Consider the following 24,371-nt stretch of genomic DNA (forward strand, 5'->3'; position numbering starts at 1 on the left):
GAAGAGGCAATTGCTACTCTAAAGCGCAAATTAATGGAACAGGACTGGGGCGCAATATATAACGAAAGAGATAAATTACTGACTACATTCACTTCATTATATAATATGCACTATATAATAGTTATATATATTATAATACTATAATAATAAATTAGAGGATAACAAAAATAATTAGTAGGTATGAAAAGATAATCATAAAACATATAAACATAACCTATAAAACAATTTAGCTCAACATTTTGAACTGAATTATATTGAAAATTATAATATGGATGAGGTGGCAAGAAGTTTCAATCAGTGCTTTGTACCGTATTTTTCGAACTATAAGTCGCCTTTTTCATAGTTTGGGTGGGGGGGACGACTTATACTCAGGAGCGACTTATATGTGAAATTATTCACAAATTTTCAAAATTAAAAAATCCGCGATGTAGTGAAACCACGACAAACAAACCGCGATGTGGCAAGGGATTACTGTAATTTGAACTGCAACTGACATCAGCAGTGCGGCGCATACGCGGCGGAATTTACACAAAGGACAAAGGATTCGATCACGGGATTTAATGACTTGGAGTGACAGAGATTGTTGGATAAAATTGTTGTTTATAATTAAATGGGCCTGTGGAATAATTTGAACTCCAACCGCTGTCAGCGGTGCGGCGCACACATAAAGGATTGTTGACATAAAGGACAATCGATGGATTTAATGATTTGGAGTGACATAGATAGTTTGACAATATTGTTGCTTATATCATAGTTATTTGATATAAAATTTATATATCGTTATATGGGCCTGTGGAATAATTTGAACTGCAGCCGACGTCAGCGGCGCGGCGCACACCCGGCATTGTTGACCTAAAGGATGATCGATGGATTTAATGATTTGGAGTGACACAGATGGTTTGATAAAGGTGTTATTTATGTTATAGTTATTTGGATAACTCTGAATGTTACGTCAGGCCCATTCTCAGCTCTTCATTTGTGTTTATGTCACGTTAGCATACCGTATCATTTAGCCTGTTGTTGCTTGTTCATGTCTGTTCTTGGTGTTGGATTTTGTCGAATACATTTCCCCCAAAATGCGATTTACACTCCGGTGCGACTTATATGTTTGTTTTTTTTTACTTTATTGTGCATTTTTTGGCTAATGCAACATATATTCCGGAGCGACTTTTAGTCCGAAAAATACGGTAAATGTTGGGCACAGTTGCACTTTGTCTTTTCTAACTGGTACATTCCCAAATCAGATGAAAATTGCTAAGGTAATTCTGCGATATAAAACTGGGTGCAAAGACAACTTTACAAACTATAGACCAGTGGTTCTTAACCTTGTTGGAGGTACCGAACCCCACCAGTTTCATATGCACATTCACCGAACCCCTCGTTTTTTTTTTTTTTTTTATTCTAGACATAGATGTTTTTTACTGGTGCACAAAATGAGCCATGCATGAACATCACCTTGTTCAAAGAACAAAACCAACACAATGCATGAACTCACAACAAATACTGGTAAATCAGAATTTACACAATAAATCAGGTTAGTCCGGACCTCCTCAGTGGAGGCTCTGTCGAACCCCTGAGACCAACTCACCGAACCCCTAGGGTTCGATCGAACCCAGGTTAAGAACCACTGCTATAGACCCATCTCAATACTGCTGCAACTCAAAAATATTGGGAAAGCTTTTTAACAATAGAATGGATGCATTTTTGGAAAAACACAAACTGCTGAGAGTCAGTATAGCTTTAGGGTCAACAGATCAACAGCAAGGCAGTAATTGGAATCAATTTAGGAAATCACGGATGCAATAGACAACAAATACATTCAATAGGAGTATTCATCAATCTCAAAAAAGCATTTGACAAAATTAATCATAAACATACTATTAAATAAACTGGAAAAATATGGGATAAGGGTATTAGAATTAGACTGGGTAAATAATTATTTGAAAGGACGGCAACAGTTTGTAAAGGTGGGTAATATTACTATTTGTTTTATTATTTGTAAAATTTATGTTCAGGTGATAATATTCAACAAATAAAACCAGTATTAAATGAGGAAATGAATTTTTCTTGACTGTAACAAATTATCATTAAATGTACCGTATTTTCACGACGATAAACGTCTTTAATTTTCTCAAAAAACGAAGGTGCGCCTTTTAAGAAGGTGCGCCTTTTGTGTGGACCAAATTCAAAAATCTGTAAAGTTGTTTTGTGTGGCTTCCGTAATATACAGGCGTAGACGTAGATCGGGACAAAAAAAAAACAGAGGACTAGACGTAACACGGAGTACGTACCTTCGCCACCATTGTTTTGTGTGGCTTTCGCCACGGAGATCGGGACAAAAAAAACAATCACAGGACTTGATGTGTCACATAAAGGAGTGCGTACCTTCACCGCCATTGTTTTGTGTGGCTTCCACCACACAGAGACGTAATATACAGGTACGCGATGAACCAATCAGAGGACAATAAATTTTACGTCGATCGGCGCGGTAAACAAATCAGACGACTGGATGTAACACTAAGAGGAGTACGTACCTCCGCCGCCATTGGTAAGTAAATACTATTGTTTGAGCAAAGTACGTACCTCTGCCGCCATTGATAAATAAATACTACCGTTTGTGCAAATATGTAAAGTTGTTTTGTGTGGCTTCGGCCACAAAGAGACGTAATAAACAGGCGTAATATGTAGACCTGATGAACCAATCAGAGGACATTACATTTTACGTCGATCAGGGCGGTAAACCAATCAGAGGACTTCACGTAACACGTAGAGTACGTACCTCAGCCGCCATTGATAAATCAATACAATCGTACTACTGAGGAGCGACTTGTATGTGAATTTTTTCACAAATTTTCAAAATTCCCCCCCCAAAAAAGAAGTGGAACCACGATAGACGAACCACAATGTAGCAAGGGATTACTGTAATTTGAATGTTAAGTGACGTCAGCAGCGCGGCGCAGCGGTTGTTTACATAAAGGACAAAGATTCGATCACGGGATGACAAAGATGACGAAGGGCCCCACGTACTACCGGCACCATTAGCGGCTTTGTTTGTAAGTGACACGGAGGACGTGTTTGAAGGATTTAATGATTTGGAGTGACACAGAAGCTTTGAAAAACTATTAAGGCTTTTACGCACGCCCGGTCCTACTCTACGGAGCTCTCTTTCACCTCCGTGGATGGAAGTCGGGGGCCGGCGCTCGGCCGGGTGGCTGTCCGGGGACGGTGGATGGGGCTCGGACATGGCTTTTACGCACGCCCGGTCCTACTCTACAGCGCTCTATTTCGCCTCTGTGGATGGAAGTCGGGGGCCGGCGCTCGGCCCGGTGGCTGTCCGGGGACGGTGGATGGGGCTCGGACATGGCTTTTACGCACGCCCGATCCTATTCTATGGAGCTCTCTTCCACTTTCGTGGCTGGAAGTGCCACCTCCGGGGATGGAAGTCAACGCCGGTGCTAGGGGCCGTGTGGCGGTGAACTATTTATGTTATAGTTATTTGATATATTTTATTTCGTGTAGCAACTTGTATATGTTTTTATTGTTACAGTTCAGTAGTTGTTGGCTCGTTGAACTCTTGTTTTGTTAAATGTTTAAATTAAATAAGTCGGTATCCAGCCAAACTATGAAAACCACTGCGATTTATAGTCCGAAAAATACGGTGACAGTGACGTCACACCAGAGATTGTAAAAAAAACAAAAAATTAAAGGGATGCCTGTGTTACTCTAACAAGGGAAATTTGTCATCTCATAAGCAACCGTTTGGACGCTACTGATGAAGATTATAACTTGAAAAGGAAAGAGTGTGATAAGTATTAAACAAAAATGAATATGGGTCTGTTTTTGGTCACATCTTAACAGAAACAGTCAGCTCCGGCTCAACCTCTGTGCATGGCAGTAGAGTAATTTTGTTGCCTCAGCAGATGTGTTTTAAGACTGGCAACCTGTTTGGCTTTCACATCTCCCCGGTATTTTTCGTACTCCTCAGCATATCTAGTTGTATAATGATGTTTCAAATTGTATTCCTTGTGCAACACAACTTTGTCAGTGCATAAATGGCACTCTGGGTGCCCCTGTGCTCAACAAAGAAATATTGCACTCCCCACTTTTCCTTAAATTGTCTGTGGTCATCACCGACCTCCGAGACATCGTTGGGACTCTGTAATATGTGATTCCACTTGGAGTCAGTCTCGGGTTTTAACTTTTTTCAGTTGAGCGGGGCTGTGGCACATGCGCACTTTCGCGCTCCGATCGTTATCGGAGAAAGGCGTATACATGGCAGAGAGATCTGGATAGCTATTGGAGTTCTCCTTCTCCGATTGTATCGGATAATGGCAGTTACCCGAATTTCTCAATTGTCATGTAAACGCATTTACTGTTAAGTTTCAGTTTCACTCGCGACACGCCTAGTTGGAGGACTGTGGGCGCCAAGCGGAGTCAGCGGCTTCACGGCTTCACCTCCACCCGGCTGACTGGAGGAATGAATGAATAAGTGAGCGAGGCACTGGACATCCCGGCCGATGTCCCGCCCTTCAGAGCCATATACCTCACCGTGATTGGTTTATTCAGCTCCGCACACCACAAGTGTCATTTATATCAATCTTGATGGCCGCACTAACATTAATCTTTCATATTAAGGCGGGGGCTGCAAATTATCGTCCCGGGGGCCGCAGTTGCCCCGGAGGATGCGAGTTTGAGACCCCTGACCTACAGTGTCTTAAGAAAAAATTAAAGACCAACGAACAATAGTATGATCAGTACAAATCGTTCATGGAGAACGCATTTTATTTGATTGATGGGTTTATCGGCGTACCATCTGTTGATGAAGCCCAGAAACCGATCGCTGAAGCTCAAGAGTTGTGCAAAAGAGGAGGCTTGAGCCTTCATGAGTTCAACTCAAATGAGGAAGAAGCACTCTCTTGCTTAGAGCAGCGAACGTTGAGCCTTTAGGGTTTGATCTAACGCCACAAAAACGGGCTCTTGGCATTCAATGGTCTATAAAAGATAACACATTCAGCTTTAACATCAGCTTGAAAGATCAACCGTCGTGGTTGTTTGTCAGTCATTGCTTCTCTTTACATTCCACTTGGATTCAACGCTCCATTCAGCCGAAGTGGAAAGAGTATCCTTCAAGAACTTTTTCACAGAGGCATTGGCTGGGACAATCAACTTCCAGAGGACATAAAACCACGGTGGGAGGAATGGATGAATTGTCTTCTCAAGTTGAAAGAGGTTTCAATCCCAAGATGTTACCATCCACATGACTTTCACAACATTGTCAGAGCAGAGTTGCATCATTTTTCAGACACTAGCTGCACAGGGTGCTTGTTCTTACCTCAGGTACCAAACCAACAAGGATGAAGTCCATTGCAGTCTCGTCACGGCATAATCAAGGGTTACTTGTAACAAGTATGCCGAGACTGGAACTTGCTGCAGAGGTGATCTCTGCAAAGTTCAGTGTGATGTTAAAACGTGAACTTGACGTGAAAATAAAGCAATACTTTTTCTGGACTGACTCACAAGTTGTACTTGGGTACATCAACAATGATGCTCGCAGGTTCCACAGTTGGATGATGTGGACACTTCAGAAAACCCAGCCGATCATGCATCCCGAGGTCTTCGTGCTTCAGACATTCACTAAACCAACTGGCTACGAGGTCTGAAGTTTCTTTGGGAGTGTGAATGACAAATAAAATCCAATACTTCAACAGAATTACTCGTATGGGATCTTGAAGTCAAGACAATTCAAGTACTTGCAACTGAAAGTAAAAACTAAGATGACATCCTCATCCGTCTAAGTCAGTTCTCTTTGAGGACAAGACTTGTAAAAGTAGTAGCAAGAATCAAAAAACGGGGGTCCAAATAAACCCTACGCAGTGAACATGTGACTGTAGAGGAGCTAGAGAAGGCTGCTGAGGCAGTGATTAAGATTGTACCGTAACAAGCATTCTCCCGTGAGATAGTTACTTTAAAGCAATAAGGACCTTCCAAACTCAAGCTCTCTCTTCAATTTTGATCCAGTCTGATCTAAAATAATTCTCTATGTTGGTGGGAAATTAAAGGATGCAACAAATTGGTTGCAAAGCTGATGCACATATATGTGTCATGCAGGAAACTTCGATGGCCAATAGAGAGCCAGAGAATGGCTGATCTCCCTAAAGAGCATCTCGAAGCCTCAACACCTTTGGCCCATTTATTGTACAGAAATCTAGCGAAGAATACATAAGATACGGGCTCATTTTTACATCTCTGTATTCTAGAGCACTCCATATCAAATTGCTATAAGATTTGTCGACACTCTTTCATCAACGCATTGAGATGCCTCCAAGGAGCTGTCCGGCAACTACACCATGACCAAGGCACTAACTTCATTGGTGCCAGAAATGAGTTTAAGGAAGCACTAAAACAATGCAACACCAAGCAACTGGAAATCTTCCTGACAGAAAGACAGTGTGATTTTGTCTTCAACGCCCCTTCTGCCAGCCACGCAGGTGGTGTCTGGGACAAATTAGAACTGTTAGAGGCAGTGGTTAAGATTGACGCTGTTCGTCACTGGTCAGTCCACGCCGTTTTGTCTGCTTTGACACATGCACGCCTGCCACCTGGTTCCCGTTTGCCTTATCCGCTGTGTAGCAGTACGCCTGGCTGGTTGTCTGGCTCGACAGACGCACGCCTTCCCCCTGATTCCCGTTTGCCTGATCCGCTGTGTAACAAGATGCTGACTGACCAGCTCCGCAGTCAGCTCGTGCACCCGCTCTGCTGCGCTCTCGCCTCTCTTTTCCCCTTTTCCTTCTCTTATCAGTCCCAATGACCCCAATTGTCTGTGGCAGAGTCCCAACTGGCAGCAACAAAAAAAAAACGTCCAACACCAAAGCGCGTGCCGCAGCACATTGCGTCCGAACCGCGCTTGGCGGAATTTTGGGAACAGAACCGTGCTCGACGGAAACCCTGGAACAGAACCGCGCTCGGCGGAAACTCAGGAATGGAACCGTGCTCGACGGAAACTCGGAAGTGAACGCCGTGTGCAGCGGCAAGAGTCAGAGCCGCACACACGGCGGCATACGGGGAGCCAGAGCCACACGCAGCAGCAGGAGTCAGATGCGTGTTGCAGCAGTGGGAGCGGGGTCAGGAATAATAGCGGGTCCAGCGCTGCTGGGGCGAGGTCCGATGGTGCACGTGGGTCCGGCGTCGCGGATACGAAAGCTGGTGACGGAGGTTGGTCGAGGCACTGGTCGCTGAAGTGGTCGGATTGTTCTGTCACGGACGGAATGGAACCAGGGTGACCAATTTGGACCAGGGTTTATTGAGGGAAAAGGGAGTTGGAAGGGAAGATGAGGGGAAAAAACGAATAGGAACCGGCAAACTAACAGAATCAGACCGAGATTAACTGAAACAAAGAGACATGGTGCCGAACCCACTGATAAGGGCGGTTCACCAATCATCAATGTCAGAGTTTGGTCTTCATTTTTGGCAGTAAGTCAGATTTGTTTCCAGTGAGGGTCAGACTAAGGCTACCTTTTGTCACTGATTCTGTTCATAACGTTGATGGACAAAATTTCCAGGCACAGCCGAGGCGTTGAGGGTGTCCAATTTGGTGTCTTCAGCATCGGATCACTGTTTGTGCCGATGATGTGGTGCTGTTGGCTTCTTCAACCCAAGTGGAGGGGTTCGCAGCCGAGTGTGAAGCGGTCGGGATGAAAATCAGCACTTCCAAATCTGAGACCATGGTCGTCAGTCGAAAAAGGGTGGAATGCCCTCTCGAGGTCGGGGATGAGAGTCTGCCCCAAGTGGAGGAGTTTAAGTGTCTTGGGGTCTTGTTGATGAACATTAGAGAGGGCAGGATGGAGTGTGAGATCAAAAGGCGGATCGGTGGAGGGTCTGCTGTAATACGACTCTGTGCCAATCCGTTATGGTGAAGACGCAGCTGAGCCGAAAGGCAAAGTTCCTGATCTGCCGGTTGATCTACGCTCCTACCCTCACCTATGGTCACGAGCTATGGGTCATGACCGAAAGATAAGCGTCAGAAGATGGATGGATGGATGGATGGATGGATGGATGGATGGATGGATGGATGGATGGATGGATGGATGGATGGATGGATTAGCAGGCTAATGATCATGAATAAGTTCTTATGATTGTCATTAATTAATATGGCATGGTGATGAGAGGCAGAGGCCAGTATGTGTGTATGTATGGAATGATGGATGTATGGATGGATGGATGATGGATAGGTGGGTGGATGGATGGATATGTATATGCTTATTGGTATGTGTACATTTATGCGTGTGAGTAGATAAGTATGTATACATGTAAGTGTATATGTACATATATGCATGTATATGAATGTATAATGTATACATTATTTTTTGACAAAGGGGTGAGTGCTAATAAGCTATGCTTCCTCTCACACCTTTCAGAGTAGGTTATTTTTTCTGTTTTATTTTGCTTCCTCAATTTCATTTTCAAATGGTTTTGTGCAAGGACTTTGTCTGAAAACAAACAGGAAGCTTGCTATTACTTGTAATATTAGAATATTTGGAACAAACAAACAAACAAACAAACAAACAAACAAACAAACAAACAAACAAAGTACACGAACCAAGCGATTGGACAGCGAAACTAATGGAGAGACAGGTCAGCCCGACAGTAATAGTTATTTTTGTAATTGTCACTTTTTAAATCAAAAAACTGCCTCAGATCAGTTCACTCATGTCAAGTAGGTAAATCAACACTTTTATTCGGGCTATTTGTTTTTTGCTGGCAGTGTTGGGAGGAATGTATAGCAAAACTAGCAATTTACATAAAGTATCTCAACAACTAAGGATTCAGTCCGATCAGTCTGTATGTGTAATGAAATTGTTACAACACATTTCCAGTAATGTTACTGTTGTGATGAGAGCCAACCCACTCTATTTGGGCACATCCAAAATTCTATTAAAGCTAGGGCTGCTCGATTATGGGTAAAAATTATAATCGCGATTATTCTGTTCAATATTGAAATCACGATTATTTACATAATTATGTTTTCGGAGGGCGGCTCGGTGGCGCACTGGTTAGCACCTTCGGGGGACGGTAGATGGGCCTCGGACATAGCTTTTGCGCACGCCCGGTCCTACTCTACGGAGCTCTCTTTCACCTCCGTGGATGGAAGTCGGGGGCCGGTGCTTGGCCGGGTTGCTGTCCGGGGACGGTGGATGGGGCTCGGACATGGCTTTTACGCACGCCTGGTCCTATTCTGTGGAGCTCTCTTCCACCTCCGTGACTGGAAATGGGGCCGTGTGGCGGTAAACTATTTATGTTATAGTTATTTGATATTTTATTTCGTGTAGCAACTTGTATATGTTCTTACCGTTACAGTTCAGTAGTTGTTGGCTCGTTGAACTCTTGTTTTGTTAAGTAAAGAGCTGTTTACCAAACCCACGCCTTTGTTAACGCTACAATATAGTTATATACTAGATCTGTGGAGTGACGAGGCTGACGTCAGGGCGCACGCGCGGCGTTGTTGACAAAGGACGAGGGATTTGATCGATGGATTTAATGATTTGGAGTGACACAGATGGTTTGATAATATTATTGTTTACATAATAGTTATTTGATGTATAATTTATATATCAGTATATGGGCCTGTGGAATATTTTGAAGTGCAAGCGCCGTCAGCGGCGGGCACCCGGCCGGCATTGTTGACATAAAGGAATATCGATGGATTTAAAGAATTGGAGTGACACAGATGGTTTTATAAACGTGTTATTTATGTAATAGTTATTTGAATAACTCCGCTACAACGCTACAATATAGTAGTTATATACTAGATCTGTGGAATAACGACGAGGCTGACATCAGGGCGCACACGTGGCGTTGTTGACAAAGGACGAGGAATTTGATCGATGGATTTAATGATTTGGAGTGACACAGATGGTTTGATAATATTATTGCTTACATAATAGTTATTTGATGTATAATTTATATATCATTATATGGGCCTGTGGAATATTTTGAAGTGCAAGCGCTGTCAGCGGCGCGCACCCATCGTTGACATAAAGGATGATCGATGGATTTAATGAATTAGAGTGACACAGATGGTTTTATAAACGTGTTATTTATGTAATAGTTTTTTGAATAACTCTGAATGTTACGTCAGGCCCGTTCTCAGCTCTTCGTTTCTGTTTGTGTCACGTTAGCATACCTATCGTTTAGCCTGTTGTTGCTCTCTTCCATGTCTGTTCTTGGTGTTGGATTTTGTCGAATACATTTCCCCCAAAATGCGACTTATACTCCGGAGTGACTTATATATGTTTTTTTTCACGTTATTGTGTTATATTTGTTTACTTGTTTGTCTGTTGTGGGCCATGTCTTGTCACCGTGGGATAGGGGGAACGAAATTTCGGTTTCTTTGTGTGTCTTTGGCATGTGGAGAAATTGACAATAAAGCTGACCTTGACTTTGACTTTGACTTTTGACTTTATGGCTAATGCGACCTATATTCCGCAGCGACTTTTAGTCCGAAAAATACGGTACAACAATGCCTGTTAAATATGGCCTGGATCTCCACTCTCCACACACGCGTGGGCATCACGGTCGAGTTGCACATGCACGTCCCAGAACGGAAACACCAAATAATCGTTTGTCTTCGATTATATGAATTTTGAGATTGTCTGGAGCCCAAATCATGATTATGATTAAATTTGATTAATTGAGCAGCTCTAATTGAAGCCCCTCTTTGCTGTTGTTTGACTGTAGTCTCAATAAGTGAACATCATGGGGTAAGAGACATATTGACACATAGAGTGCCGGTCTAAGGTCTTCAGAACAATTGGTAAACCCAAAATAAACTGTCTTTATTCACACTATCTTGGTTTCGGCATGCTACCACGTGCTAACATTATTTCGTCTGTTCAGACTGCCTGTTCAAGGTCTGTCCGATGAGTCGCTACTCAGCACAGAAGCAGTTCTGGAAGGCCAAACAGGCCAAACATGAGAAAGACAAGATTGGCGACGTGGTTTTGCTGCAAAAACTTCAGGTAACTTTCACATCTACACCGTTTCATTAACAAAAAAAGTTTTTTTTGGGAAGGGCCATTTTTGATTTAGAAACAAATTAATAATAATGTAGTCATGTAGCATGTATTGTAACAATCTTTTTCTTTCTCAAATATGTTCGTACATGTGTTTAGGCCTGAACTATCATCAAATGTCTAAAATATGGATACTCTAGGTCAAATTACAGTAGTTTTAATTGGCTATGATTACATAGTCAAATTTCTTCAATCCGATCAGAGTTCGGATAAAGATTTTGACCCAATACAGTTTTCATGCACACAAAAATAAATAAGAAAATATGAATAGGAAAAATATAAGTGTTTTCATACGTGCTGATCGGATTACCTATCAACATAAACCGCCTCGCTCATATGGACATTTTTTTTGATCGGATTGGTCTTGATCCAATCTAAATATTCTGAATGGCGTGTGTGCATGAAGCATTTTTATTTTATCAGGCTTTTAATCAGAACAAATGTGACGAGGCATCATCAGGCTTTGCGGCACCATAATAGAACTTTATTTATACCTTGGGATTACTCTCAGAAAATTCTGGTTCCAATAGAAAACAGAAAAACGGAGCAAAAGAGAATAATGCGCATGAGTAATAAACAAAGAGTTGAGCAATAAATCAATAGAGCATTGAGTATGAATAAATTGTTGATTAATAAATAAATAGTCAAGTAATGAATAAGCGTTGAAGGGCATTCCCCTGTCCTATTGCCTCGTTCCCTCAAGTGAGGAGTTATACCAGTGGTTCTTAACCTGGGTTCGATCGAACCCTAGGGGTTTGGTGAGTCGGGTTCAGGGGTTTGGCAGAGCTGGTATGCTATTCCCCCCCTGCGGATGGCCGAACACACCTGAATTTCGTGTAAATTCGCGATAACGTATATCTGAACTGGTCTTGCAAAGGCAACAGCAGAAGTCACACTGATTTGCTGGTATGTCAGTACGCCCAACCAAAGAGGGGTTCGGTAAATGCGCATATGAAACTGATGGGGTTCGGTACTTCCAAAAAGGTTAAGAACCACTGAGTTATACAGTTTGATGTCTGTAGGGCGATGAGAGAGAGAGAGAGAGAGAGAGAGAGAGAGAGAAAGAGAGAGAGAGAGAGAGAGAGAGAGAGAGAGAGAGATTTGGAGGTGCTTATTTTCATTCCAAACACTTCATACTAGGCTGCAGTAGACAGAGTTTCACACTTATTTTTCTGTTTCCTTTTTGCCCGTGTGTAGTCAGTTTGGCTATTTGTCTTTTTTCTCATACATGTTAAGAAACCAGTTTTTATACACTTTTTTGAAGTTTTATGTTTGCACTATTTTTATGCTACTGTAATTTCCGGACTATAAGCCGCGACTTTTTTCCAAAATTTTGAGCCCTGCGGCTAATAGTCAGGTGCGGCTTATATAAGATTTTTTTTCGGGATTTTTGTGATGACTTGATCACTTTTATACACTCGTAAAAAGGCTGTGGACCACTGTTGTGCGGTATCTTGAAGAAAAAAACAACAAAAATACTATTTTGAAACACTACTATGGCTGCTGCTTATTCTGGCTGTGTTGCTTGTGACTATTATGAGCTTTAGTAGGAATGCACGCTAGGTGACCTGCGTCAAAGGGCTCTAAAACCTTTCTCTTACTCTGCCATGTGACTCAGAGATTACACAAAGCAGTGGCGCTGTTTGGACCATCTGCATTGTATTAAAACCCAATCAATCAGCATTTAAATTCAATTCTTCTGACATTTTGCTCACCAAAAACAAGTTGTAATGAATGTGAACTTTTAATGCATTTTATTCAGAAGGGTTAAACTAACCCTAACCCTAAGGCTTAAATGGCGGCGCGGCGTATTTATGGATTTCTACGGCTTTCTGTGTACTGTTTTTCTTTGTAAAAAACTCATGTGCATGTGCGGCTTATAGTCCGGTGCGGCTTATGTGAGAAAAAAACTAAAATATCCCTGAATTTTAGCTGGTGGGGCTTATAGTCCGGTACGGTTTATAGTCCGGAAATTACGGTAATTTTCTAGACCATTCCACAATTATATTGTGTATTATATTGTATATAATATATATATAATTTAATTTATTATAATAATATAAACATATTAGTTCAATACGGTATTACAATAAATCATTGTTTTTAACCATGCATTACATTGGTTCAACATTCAGAGTACAATTTTTTTAAAATATGGTGTGAAATTTGATCACATATTTGACTCAACATCCGAAGTAATTCCCAACAGACCTCATGGTTAGCACACTAGATGGCAGCACGTCGGGGGTTTGTGTCACATTATCATATCATCATGGGTCTCAAGAAGGCTAACACAAATGGTAGTAGTGGTGAAAAAACGAAGAAGGTGATGATTCCCTTACAATTAAAACAATAAATTATAAGAAAACATGAGCGCAAAGCGCGTGTAAATGATCTTGTGAAACAATATGGCCGGAACATGTCAACAATTTTGAAGCCCTCAAAGCGGTCAAGCCATCTAAGGCGATGCAAAATGCTGAGCTCCACGCACAGATGATTGAGACAGAGGACATCGAGCAGGCAGAGTATGTCATAAGTTCGTTCTGTGATCAAGCGGGTCTTAGGCTATCATCAACAAGTGGTTGACTTCATTAAGCATCACCCCCAAAAACTTCTAGTTTTCCGTACGGCTTCACAATTCAGTGATATTTACTTGACTCATTTTAGAAACATTCTGAAGAACCATTATAAGCAAACATCTTTAGAGAAATTCTTTAAAAAATATGCAATGCGGTCTCGTAATGGTGAGGAAGAAAGTGAAGCAAAGAAAAGACAGCCTGAATTGAGTTGAAGTGAAGAGAGTGAAAATGAAAGTTAAAACGAAAACGCGAAAAATATACCGTAATTTCCGTACTATAAGCCGCACCAGCTAAAATTCGGGGATATTTTAGGTTTTTTCTTACATAAACCGCACCGGACTATAAGCCGCACGTGCACACGAGTTTTTAAAGTTTGAATAACATACTTTAACATGTCTTTCTAAACATTGCCTGTGACGCAGCAGTAGTACCGCAGCAACACGGAAGTGTGCACGCGAGTTATTAACAAAGAAAGACTGGACACAGAAAGCTTTTTTAAAGTTTTAATAACATACCTTAACATTTCTTCCAAACACTGCCTGTGATGCGGCAGTAATACCACAGCAACACGGAAGTAACAAAGCACTAATAGGGTTTGATTAAATAAAACATACCGGTAAAAGTCACTGAGACGCGGCGGTAACACAACAGCAACACGGTAGCACAGCACTAACAGGGCTGATTAAAAAAACATACTAGTAGAATTAAAATAAAGAGCTTCATCGTCTTCATCTTCCTCCTGTGCACTGAAACCATCGAAGTCTTCCTCAGTGTCCGATTGGAATAGCGTTAGATATCCTTCGCCTCACACTTTCTCAGTCTCTCTTTCGTCGTCGCTTTTATGCATTTCTTCGAGTGTGATGAGGGTCTGTTCATGCTAATCTTAATCATGCAGGAAGCGCTAAATTACATTAAACTAGCGAGCGACACGTATAGCTCCAGAGTAGACGGGACCACGAAATAAAGAAAAGGGTGCCGCAACACAATGTCATCAACATCGACTGCCTTTAGCTTAAAAGCGGCATCATATGCATTTCTTTTGTCCCCCATAATGACGGTTTGTGTATAAAAGCTTCCTTTCAGTAACGTCCGTCTTGATCGCGTTCTGCGTGATACGCGAAATGTTCAAAACACAAACTAGCACGTCTTCTTCGGCGCATTATCTCTTCTTCGTCTGTCTGGCTCTTGCTTCCTGCTAGAGCGCCCCCTGGAGGCCGTAAAAATCCATAAATACACCGCGCTGCCATTTAAGTCTTAGGGTTCAAAGTAACCTTCTGAATAAAATGCATTAAAAGTTCACATTCATTACAACTTGTTTTTGGTGAGCAAAATGTCAGAAGAATTGAATTTAAATGCTGATTGATTGGGTTTTAATACAATGCAGATGGTCAAAACAGCGCCACTGCTTTGTGTAATCTCTGAGTCACATGGCAGACTAAGAGAAAGGGTTTAGAGCACAGATGTCAAACTCAAGGCCGGATACGGCCCGCCACATCATTCTACGTGGCCCGCGAAGACAAATTGTGCATCAAATTCGTGTCATTACTAGAATTGCAAATTGTCTTCACTTTTAATAATATCTTTTTTTAGAAATATTTGACCAGTTTTTACTCGTCTGATCTGAAAACGAGTTATTTGTCAGTTTGTTTTGTAGCTTTTACAGTATATAATATGAGGTGCTCATACATTTATTTGGGTTGACACTCATAATGGCCCTCCGAAAGAAGCTATGACTACAATGCGGCCCGCGAAAGAAAAATAGTTTGACACCCGTGGTTTAGAGCCCTTTGACGCAGGTCACCTAGCGTGCATTCCTATTAAAGCTCATAATAGTCACAAGCAACACAGCCAGAATAAGCAGCAGTCATAGTAGTGTTTCAAAATAGTATTTTTGTTGTTGTTTTTTTCTTCAAGATACCGCTCAACAGTGGTCCACAGCCTTTTTACGAGTGTATAAAAGTGATTAAGTCATCACAAAAATCACGATTTTTTTTTAATTATAAGCCGCACCTGACTATAAGCCGTAGGGTTCAAAATTTTGGAAAAAAGTCGCGGCTTATAGTCCGGAAATTATGGTATACATAAAAAATAAATAGGCTAAGTTAGTTTTATGTTAACGTTATGTAAGTTGGATAAAAAAACATAACAATCACAAATACATCAAAAAAAAATAAGCTAACTTAATTTGAAGTTCACATACTGTAAGTTACGGAACGTATGTATCAATGTGTGTCTAAGCTATCTTTTTTTATTGATTATTTCGTTGTCATTTATTTCTTTTTACATCGCTGATATAATGCATTTGTTTTATGGCTATTTGTAATTATTTGCAGTATTTATTAAGGAGCTATCGTTTTTTTGGCTGTGGAACAAATTGTACGAATTGCAATGTATTCATATGGGAACATTTGATCAAACATACGACTATTTCAACATCTGTAGGTCCCGGAACAAATTAAATGTATTTATTTATTTATTTTTTTAAATAATTCAGGTTCGTGTTCCACCTTGTATTTTACTTATTTGCTGTGCATTGTGCTTCAACAACAACAACTCCAGAAGTGGCAAATAACTTACAAAGAAGAGACAACAATAGATCCATCTAAAATTAATTCAAAACTCACTTCAAGATATCTGGCTACTCTTTGGAGTACAGCTGTAGAGAGAAAGTCCCACCTATTGGTGTACAGTGATCCCTCGCTACTTTGTGGTTCATTTATCGCGGCTTCACTGCATTGTGGATTTTCTCCAGCCAAAAACAAAAAAGTTGTTATAATAAGAGTTCTAAAAACATATTTGCAGTGTTGTACTTGCAGTGTTATAAAATAATTTGTTATAAAAAAGACTTCTGAAAACATATTTACAATATTGTACTTTGTTATAAAAGTTGTTATAAAAATAAGGGTCCTAAAATCATATTTACAGTATGAATACTTTAGCTACATCTACATATACAGCTACAAAATGTGCATAGCGCTGCTCTGGTAACTTGTGACCACTAGAGGTCCCTGTTTAACCAAGGTTATCAATAGAACGTCACATCTACATATGTTATACACACACCCGCATGCACGCACGCACGCACGCACGCATGCACACACACACACACACAAACACACACACACACACACACACACACACACACACACATACACACACAGTCAATGCGGGAATCAACCTCACCGTGCCGGCACACAAGACAGGCGAGTGTGCCCCTATACCAGGGGTCGGCAACCCGCGGCTCCAGAGCCAATGCGGCTCTTTAGCACGCCCCTAGTAGTAGAGTGTCCGCCCTGAAACTGGAAGGTTGTGGGTTCAAACCCCGGCCGGGTCATACCAAAGACTATTAAAATGGGACCCATTGCCTCCCTGCTTGGCACTCAGCATTAAGGGTTGGAATTGGGGGGTTAGATCACCAAATGATTCCCGGGCGCGGCACCGCTGCTGCCCACTGCTCCCTTCGGGGATGGGTTAAATGCAGAGACAAATTTCACCGCACCCAGTTGTGTGTGTGACAATCATTGGGACTTTAACTTTAGCGGCTCCCTGGAGTTTTTGCAAAAATGCGTGAAAATGGAAAAATACGTTTTTTGTTGTTGTTGTTTTAAATATGTTTTTTAGATGGTTATCATGACACAAGAATTGTTATGCTTTAAAAATGTATGTAGTTGTAAATATATTAAAAATACCGAATTTAAGAATGACGCCAAATAGCAAAATTGCATCATAGCCTGCGACACAGCACAGGTGAGTTCTGTGTGAGTGATGGGCCATGGATTCAAAAGGCAAAAAGAGAAAGATTACTGATGAGAACAGAGGCTTTAAGAAAGAATATAATTTTGAACTTTTTGCTTTCATTGCCAATGCTGAAGCATTGCCTGCATGCTTGATTATCAATGAGAAATTGTCAAATAACAAAAAGAGGAATTTGGAGCGACATTTTCAGCTAAAGCATGCTAAATATTCAGTTGCAACTGAAAGGAAAGGTGCAATTGCAGTGCTGGTGGAGAAATTCGAGGACCAAAAAAACAGTTTCAAGAAGTGGATTGCATCTCCAAACTCTACTACCAATGCACGTTTTGTTGCAGCTCGGTAGATAATAAAGCACGGAAAAACCATTCACCGATGGCGAGTTCATGAAGGATTAATTCATTAAAATATCAGAGTGCCTATTTTCGAACTTCAAAAACGAAACCAAGATCATTCAGAAAATTAAACACATGCCTCTCCGCACAAACAATATTACCGATCAGCAAATCAAGGACATCAATTCAGCTCCAGCTTTCTCAATGGCCTGTGATGGATGAGTCGTGTGACGTGACCAATATCGAACAGACAGCTCTGCTATGCAGGTACGTGAACTCTAATGGGCCGCAAGAAGAAATGATCAAATTGATACCACTATTTTTCTTTAAATTATTTTAATAGTAGACATACATCTTATGTATTGACAGTCTATGTTGCATTATAAAAGGCTTTTAGATTTTTGCGGCTCCAGACAGGTATGTTTTTTGTTTTTTTTGGGCCAATATGGCTCTTCGAACATTTTGGGGTGCCGAACCCTGCCCTATACCATCAGCGATCGCCTCCTTCAAACAATTCTACTGCCCATATTCTACAGGTGTTACTCGTAAGGTTAAAGGTGACCGGCGGCCATCTTAGCTCTAATGCACTTCAAAATAAAAGTCTATAGTACTTCAAAATAAGAGTAAAATAAGTCAATATAATAATATTATCAAATAAAAGTCCAATAGCAACTCTATGTGAGCTCAATAAAAGGTCAACAAAGGCTCAATCAAGATTCAAGTGCTCCTGAAGGAATCGTCGCTTCATTCGTGGATATAGCACAGTGGTTGCCCCTCTCACTGCTCTCACCAGCCCCGCCTCTCCGTACAAATGGACAGAACCAGCGGAGCATGCATTCGTTGAGCTGAAGAGGCGTTTTACGAGTGCCTGAGCCCAAGAGACAATTTGAGGTCGAGCTGGAGAGAGGACATCCGCGATAATGTTTGGGCCTGCCCCATCTGTAACCGCTGCAAGGCATCTCATTGTCCTCCGGCCGGGTTACTCCAACCTTTGCCCGTTCCTCGGCATCCCCGGTCCCACTTGTCGATTGACTTTGTCATGGGTCTTCCGCCCTCGGAGGGGAACACGGCGGTTCTTACGGTTGTGGACCGCTTTAGCAAGATGCCATAGCAAAATAGCCATTTTATTCCCCTGCCTAAGCCCCCGTCAGCGAAGAAAATGGCGTCCATTATGCTGCGGTAGATTTTTCGTCACCACGGTCTCCCACAGGACATCGTGTCGCACCGAGGCCCACAATTTGCCTCTGCCTTCTGGGCGGAATTCTGTCGTCTCCTCGGCGCCACAGCCAGCCTCTCCGCGGGGTTTCACCTGCAATCCAACGGGCAAGCGGAACGCCTGAACCAGGAGCTGGGTAAGTCCCTCCGATGCATGGCCGCTGGGGATCAGCGCGGGTGGGCCAAACAACTTCCCTGGGTGGAATGTGCTCATAATGCCCTTCCCAGTTCGGCCGCGGGACTTTCGCCCTTCTACTGCGTGTTTGGATATCAACCGCCCCTGTTCGCCCACCAGGAGCGTGGTGCTGCGTGCCCGTCCGCCCTGGGCTGTGTTTGCCGCTGTCACCGGGCCTGGGCAAGAGCCTGCCTGGGTCTTTGTCATCCATTCAGTTGCAGGCAACACTTGCCAGGCGAAAAACGCACCGCATGCCGGCTCCAGTGTACAGCGTAGGACAGCGAGTGTGGCTCTCGATGCGGGACTTATCATTATGCTCAGGATCCCGCAAGCTGGCTCCCCGCTTCGTTGGTCCCAATACGCAAGGTGATCAGCACGTCCGCCTGCGCCTCCCTGGTTCCATGAGAGTCCATCCCACGTTCCACGTCCCTCGTGTGAAGCCCGTCTTTGAGAGTCCCCCTGGTCTGCCGCGCCGCCACCCAGGCTCGTCGAGGGAGAACCGGTCTACACCGTCCGTTCCTTGCTCTGGTTGCGACGACGCGGCCGTGGGTTCCGGTATCTCGTGGACTGGGAGGGTTGCGACGACGCGCAGCGCTCCTGGGTGCTGAGCCGCTGGATCCTCGACCCTTCACTCATCACAGAGTTTCACCGCCGGCATAAGGACCAGCCCGGTCCTCGGCCGAGAGGGAGGGTCCCGTGCAGCACCATTCCTCGGGCTCGACGTCTTCGTCTCCCGCACCTGTCGCTGCGTCATCCGCCGAGGAGTTGGACGCATCGACAGAGTATTGATCCCTCCCGGCCGCCTGTTCCGCTGGGTTGGGGAGGGGTGGGGGGTTGGTGCAACCTGGGGACGTCGGGGGCCGTCCCTTGTGGGGGGGGAGCGTGAGTAGGCGCCACCGGCCGCTTGGCCATGCCCTCCAATCACCGTAACCACTGTCACCTGGCACTGGCTCATCAGGAGCGCTATATTAGCGCGGCCAGCGCAACGCCCGTTGTCAGCTTGTCTCGTCATGTCCTTGTAAGCATCGGTCCTAGAAAGCTTGACTCCCCGTTTCCCTGTGATTCGTGTCTTGATCTGTCAGTCCTGTCCTACTTTTGCAGCAGCAGTCGTCCAATTCAGAAGCCGTCCACGCTTACGAGAAGCTCAGTCGAGGGCTCCTTCCCTTGGCTCGCCATCCGGCCACCCACGCCCGATGAGTACAGCCTCGTTTGTCCACTGCTTCAGCCCTCCATCGTTTCCTTCCCCATTCACAATAAAGTCTGGTCACTCTGCATTTGGCTGTACTGTCCGATCATTACAGAACGGGGCATCTCATGCAGGTTTAAAAAAAAAAAAAAAGTCAGTCAGTGCGTATTACATTTGGCAATTTCAGTGTCCCACAACGGTGATTTCAGATCATTTGGAATACCAACGCTTCAATCAAATCTGAAGAAACAGTAAGAATGAGGTGTGACGTGTATGGTGTCTGATATTGTAGAGCAAGGAACCACACTTCAGTCTTGACAGACTCTGTTAATATTGACTACACCCCAGTTATGATTTCCATCTGACCATGTTATCATCGTTAGCATCCGACTTCAGCGGAGAGACAGGCCCCTAATGACTGTAGCTTTCTGTGTTTTAGATGGGTCCTTCCTCTGAAGACTTTTTTCCCCATTTAAGGTTACCAAAAATCGCTGCTTCACACAACTGTAAAAGAATATCACATACCCTCAAACTCCTGTGACACACATCTCACATGGCCAGTGTACAGTGGAAATTCATGGAACCCTTGAATAATCTTTCCATTCTCCACTCCTCACGATGAAAATAATGTGATTTAAATCTGTCCTTCCTTCCTTCCTTCCTTCCTTCCTTCCTTCCTTCCTTCCTTCCTTCCTTCCTTCCTTCCTTTGATCCGGGGTCAGATCAAGGGGCAACAATTTTACCAGACTTTCTTTCTCCAGCCACTTGGTCCAGCTATTCCAAGGGAATCCCAATAATAACAATTATGACAATGCATCAGACTGATATGGAGCTTTTCTGGTTAACTGGACATTCGAAACGCTCACAATGGATATTATTATTATTATACATGTCATTTATTCACGCATTCACACTCTGCTGGCGGTTAACTACGCGAGTAGCCACAGCTGCCCTATGGCAGCACTCTGGCATGCTTCCAGTGCCTGTGTGCGCTCATCAGTTATTTTAATCAATGGAAACTACCAAAATAACTGAAACTAAACATGAAAAAAAAAAACACTTTCATTAATGAAATAAAACCAAAAATGCTTTTGGAAAAGCTACAACTGAAACTGCGTTTTATGTTTACAACTTTTAGCAAAAATGTCCTTCATATTTGCCTTTGGAAATTAAGTTAATACATGAGCCTTTGGGGCTGATTTTAAATTTTGATGATTTTATTTATTTCACTACTAACTGCACGGACGTTAGTCGAAGGAAGAGGTCGAACAATCATCTGGAAATTGAAGTCTTCTTTGATGTGTATGCGGTTTAGGTCTTTTAAAGTAGCGGTCCTCAACCGTTTTAGCACCAAGGACCAGATTAATGCTTTTCACGTACTGGCCTTTAAGGTGTGGTTCATAAATACAACAAAATAAAATGGTACGACTGGCATAAAAACAATGGTATAATATAATAATAAATGTGAATCTACTGTGTACTCCTATGCAACTGTACTCTCAGCGTACTCATAACATCGCACCAACATCATCACGAGGAATGTTATGTTATTTTCAAATCATCGAGGTGTAGGAGATAATCCGGTTAATTTTTCAAAATAAAAGACCATTCAGACTAAGATACATAAATATTACAGAAATAATACAAATTATTTATTTTTTCTTGTGCGGCCTGGTACCAAATGATCCACGGACCTGTACCGATCCACGGCCCAGGGGTTGGGGATCACTTTTTTAAAGCATAGCCCCCGCCTACCCTAAATTTTAAGTACTGTCCGTTTTTTACGTCATAGTGTGTCGTAGAGTCTGACACAGCTTCTCAATGATGACCAGGCTCGTGTGATAGCAGAAGGCTCACATTTGCCAAGATCATGTTTCATTGGATGTCCAACAGTATAGAGCTCTGTACCTTGATGTTATGCATCCCACGATGCACTTCGCCAAATGTAAACAAAGCGGCTTTGGCAGAATAAAAAACTTGTTACTGAAAACAAAACAAATCGGCAACAAACGGGACAAAAGAAGTGACGAGCACTATTGTCAGGTTCAAGATCAGCAAAAGGTTCAGCAGACAAAACCAGTGAGGCAGAATATTGAGTCTTTTCTCGCGAGGAGTGCATCCAGACTTACAGCAATCCAAATACACTAACGGTCTGTTACACCCCCCACTCTTTTTATTTAGGAAATGCCCTACCCACAATGTGAGACTAGCCCCTGGGGTGGGGGAAAGCGCGGGCTTTGTCTCATGAGAGAAGATACAAGATTCTATGCGAAAAAAGAAGTTGCAGACAAGACACCATGAGAAAAGAGTGCAAAGACAAAATGCTATGTGAAATAAGAAGTCACAGACATCAACAAAATAGTTTGAGCGATCAACAGTTTTCTTGGATTCCCAGAGATGTAGAAGGTCAGGAAGCTCCAGACAGCATCGTATGACTTGTTGTGGACTGGTGGACGTCTGCAAGGTGAAACAGCAAGCATTCTGTGCAATAATTTTATTAATAAATACTCATTAGGGAACGCATGATAACATATATATACAATTTATCCAACAACTATACAGACAACTAAAACAAGAACCAACGTTAATGGATAGCAGCCATAAAAAAGGGCCAAGAGCAAGACGTTGAAGTGGAATTCTTCCCTTAGTGGCAGTTACCAACTGTGAAGTGATCACTTCATACAAGTTGAGTCAATTACTGAATCAGTTTAATCATGGGGATGTAACTTGATTCAATAGTTATCCACGATTAGATGGTGATGAAAGAATCTGGTACCCCCGAGTGAGCCCCTAATGTGTACGCCACCACCGCCGCTTCTCCATCTGGCTCAAAATTTTTATGATATATGAGGGGAAACACACACACACACACACACACACACACACACACACACACACACACACACACACACACAAAGTACCGTCACTCACTTATGTATGTACAGTGATCCCTCGCTATTTCGCGGTTCGTTTATCACGGCTTCACTGCATCGCGGATTGTTTCCAGTCAAAAAAAAGTACATATTAAAAATTCTAAAAACCTATTTGCAGTGTTGTACTTTGTTATAAAAGAAGTTGTTATAATAAAAGACTTCTGAAAATATATTTACAGTATTGTACCTTGTTTATAAAAAGTTGTTAGAATAATAGACTCCTAAAATCATATTTACAGTATGTATACTTTAGCTACATCTACATATACATCTACAAAATGTAATGTATATGGTAACTTGTGATCACTGCCCTGTTTAACCAAGGTTAACAACAGAACGTCACATCTGCATATGTTACACACACGCGCACACACACACGCGCGCGTGCGCAAACGCGCACGTATATTTATATTTTCAATATTTATACAATATTTTCTGTATGTTATTTATACTATTAATGTTTTATTTACATGTTTGAAACTATTGTTTAATGTTCTAATAATATGCACTAAATGCACTGCTCAAAAAAATTAAAGGAACACTTTGAAAACACATCAGATTTCAATGGTGAAAAAAAAGATGTTGGATATCTATACTGATATGGACAGTTTAATGTTCCAGGAACAAAAGGATGCCACATCTTTTGATGGAAATAAAAGTTTTCAGCCTACAGAGTGCTCAGTATATAGACACCCCAAAAATCTAAGTGAAAAATGATATGGCAGGCTCGTCAATTTTGCCTAAATTTAATTTCTGCAACTCAAAATTCTCTTCAATATCTTGTGCTATCCCTGAGCTTGTATGCATGCTTGACAACGTCGCGGGATGCTCCTAATGAGACGACGAATGGTGGCTTGTGAGATGTCCTCCTAGATCTATCTAAGTGCGTCAGTGAGCTCCTGTAAAGTCTGAGGAGCAACATGGCGGCATCTGATGGACCGAAACATTATGTCCTAGAGGTGTTCTATCGGGTTTAGATCAGGTGATCGTGAGGGGCATTCAATTGTGTCAATTTCGTCATCCTCCAGATACTGTCTGTATACTCTTGCCACATGAGGCCGGGCATTGTCGTGGATCAGGAGGAACCCAGGACCTACTGCAACAGCGTAGGGTCTGACCATGGGTGCAA

At 42.5% G+C, this 24,371-nt stretch overlaps 1 protein-coding gene across 5 annotated transcripts in view; it reads left to right on the top strand.

Annotated features, from left to right (window-relative positions):
- itpr3 (inositol 1,4,5-trisphosphate receptor, type 3) overlaps positions 1-24,371 on the top strand; it is a 469,401-nt gene that overhangs the window by 32,582 nt on the left and 412,448 nt on the right. For all 5 annotated transcript variants that reach the window (XM_088368417.1, XM_088368419.1, XM_088368416.1 and 2 more), the window contains exon 3: positions 10,894-11,015. In XM_088368417.1, coding sequence (XP_088224543.1) covers positions 10,894-11,015 — 122 coding nt within the window. The remainder of the gene's footprint in view (positions 1-10,893; positions 11,016-24,371) is intronic.

Source organism: Syngnathus floridae, chromosome 2 (assembly GCF_059516105.1).
Source record: "Syngnathus floridae isolate MCC-2025c chromosome 2, RoL_Sflo_1.0, whole genome shotgun sequence".
NCBI lineage: Eukaryota > Metazoa > Chordata > Actinopteri > Syngnathiformes > Syngnathidae > Syngnathus > Syngnathus floridae.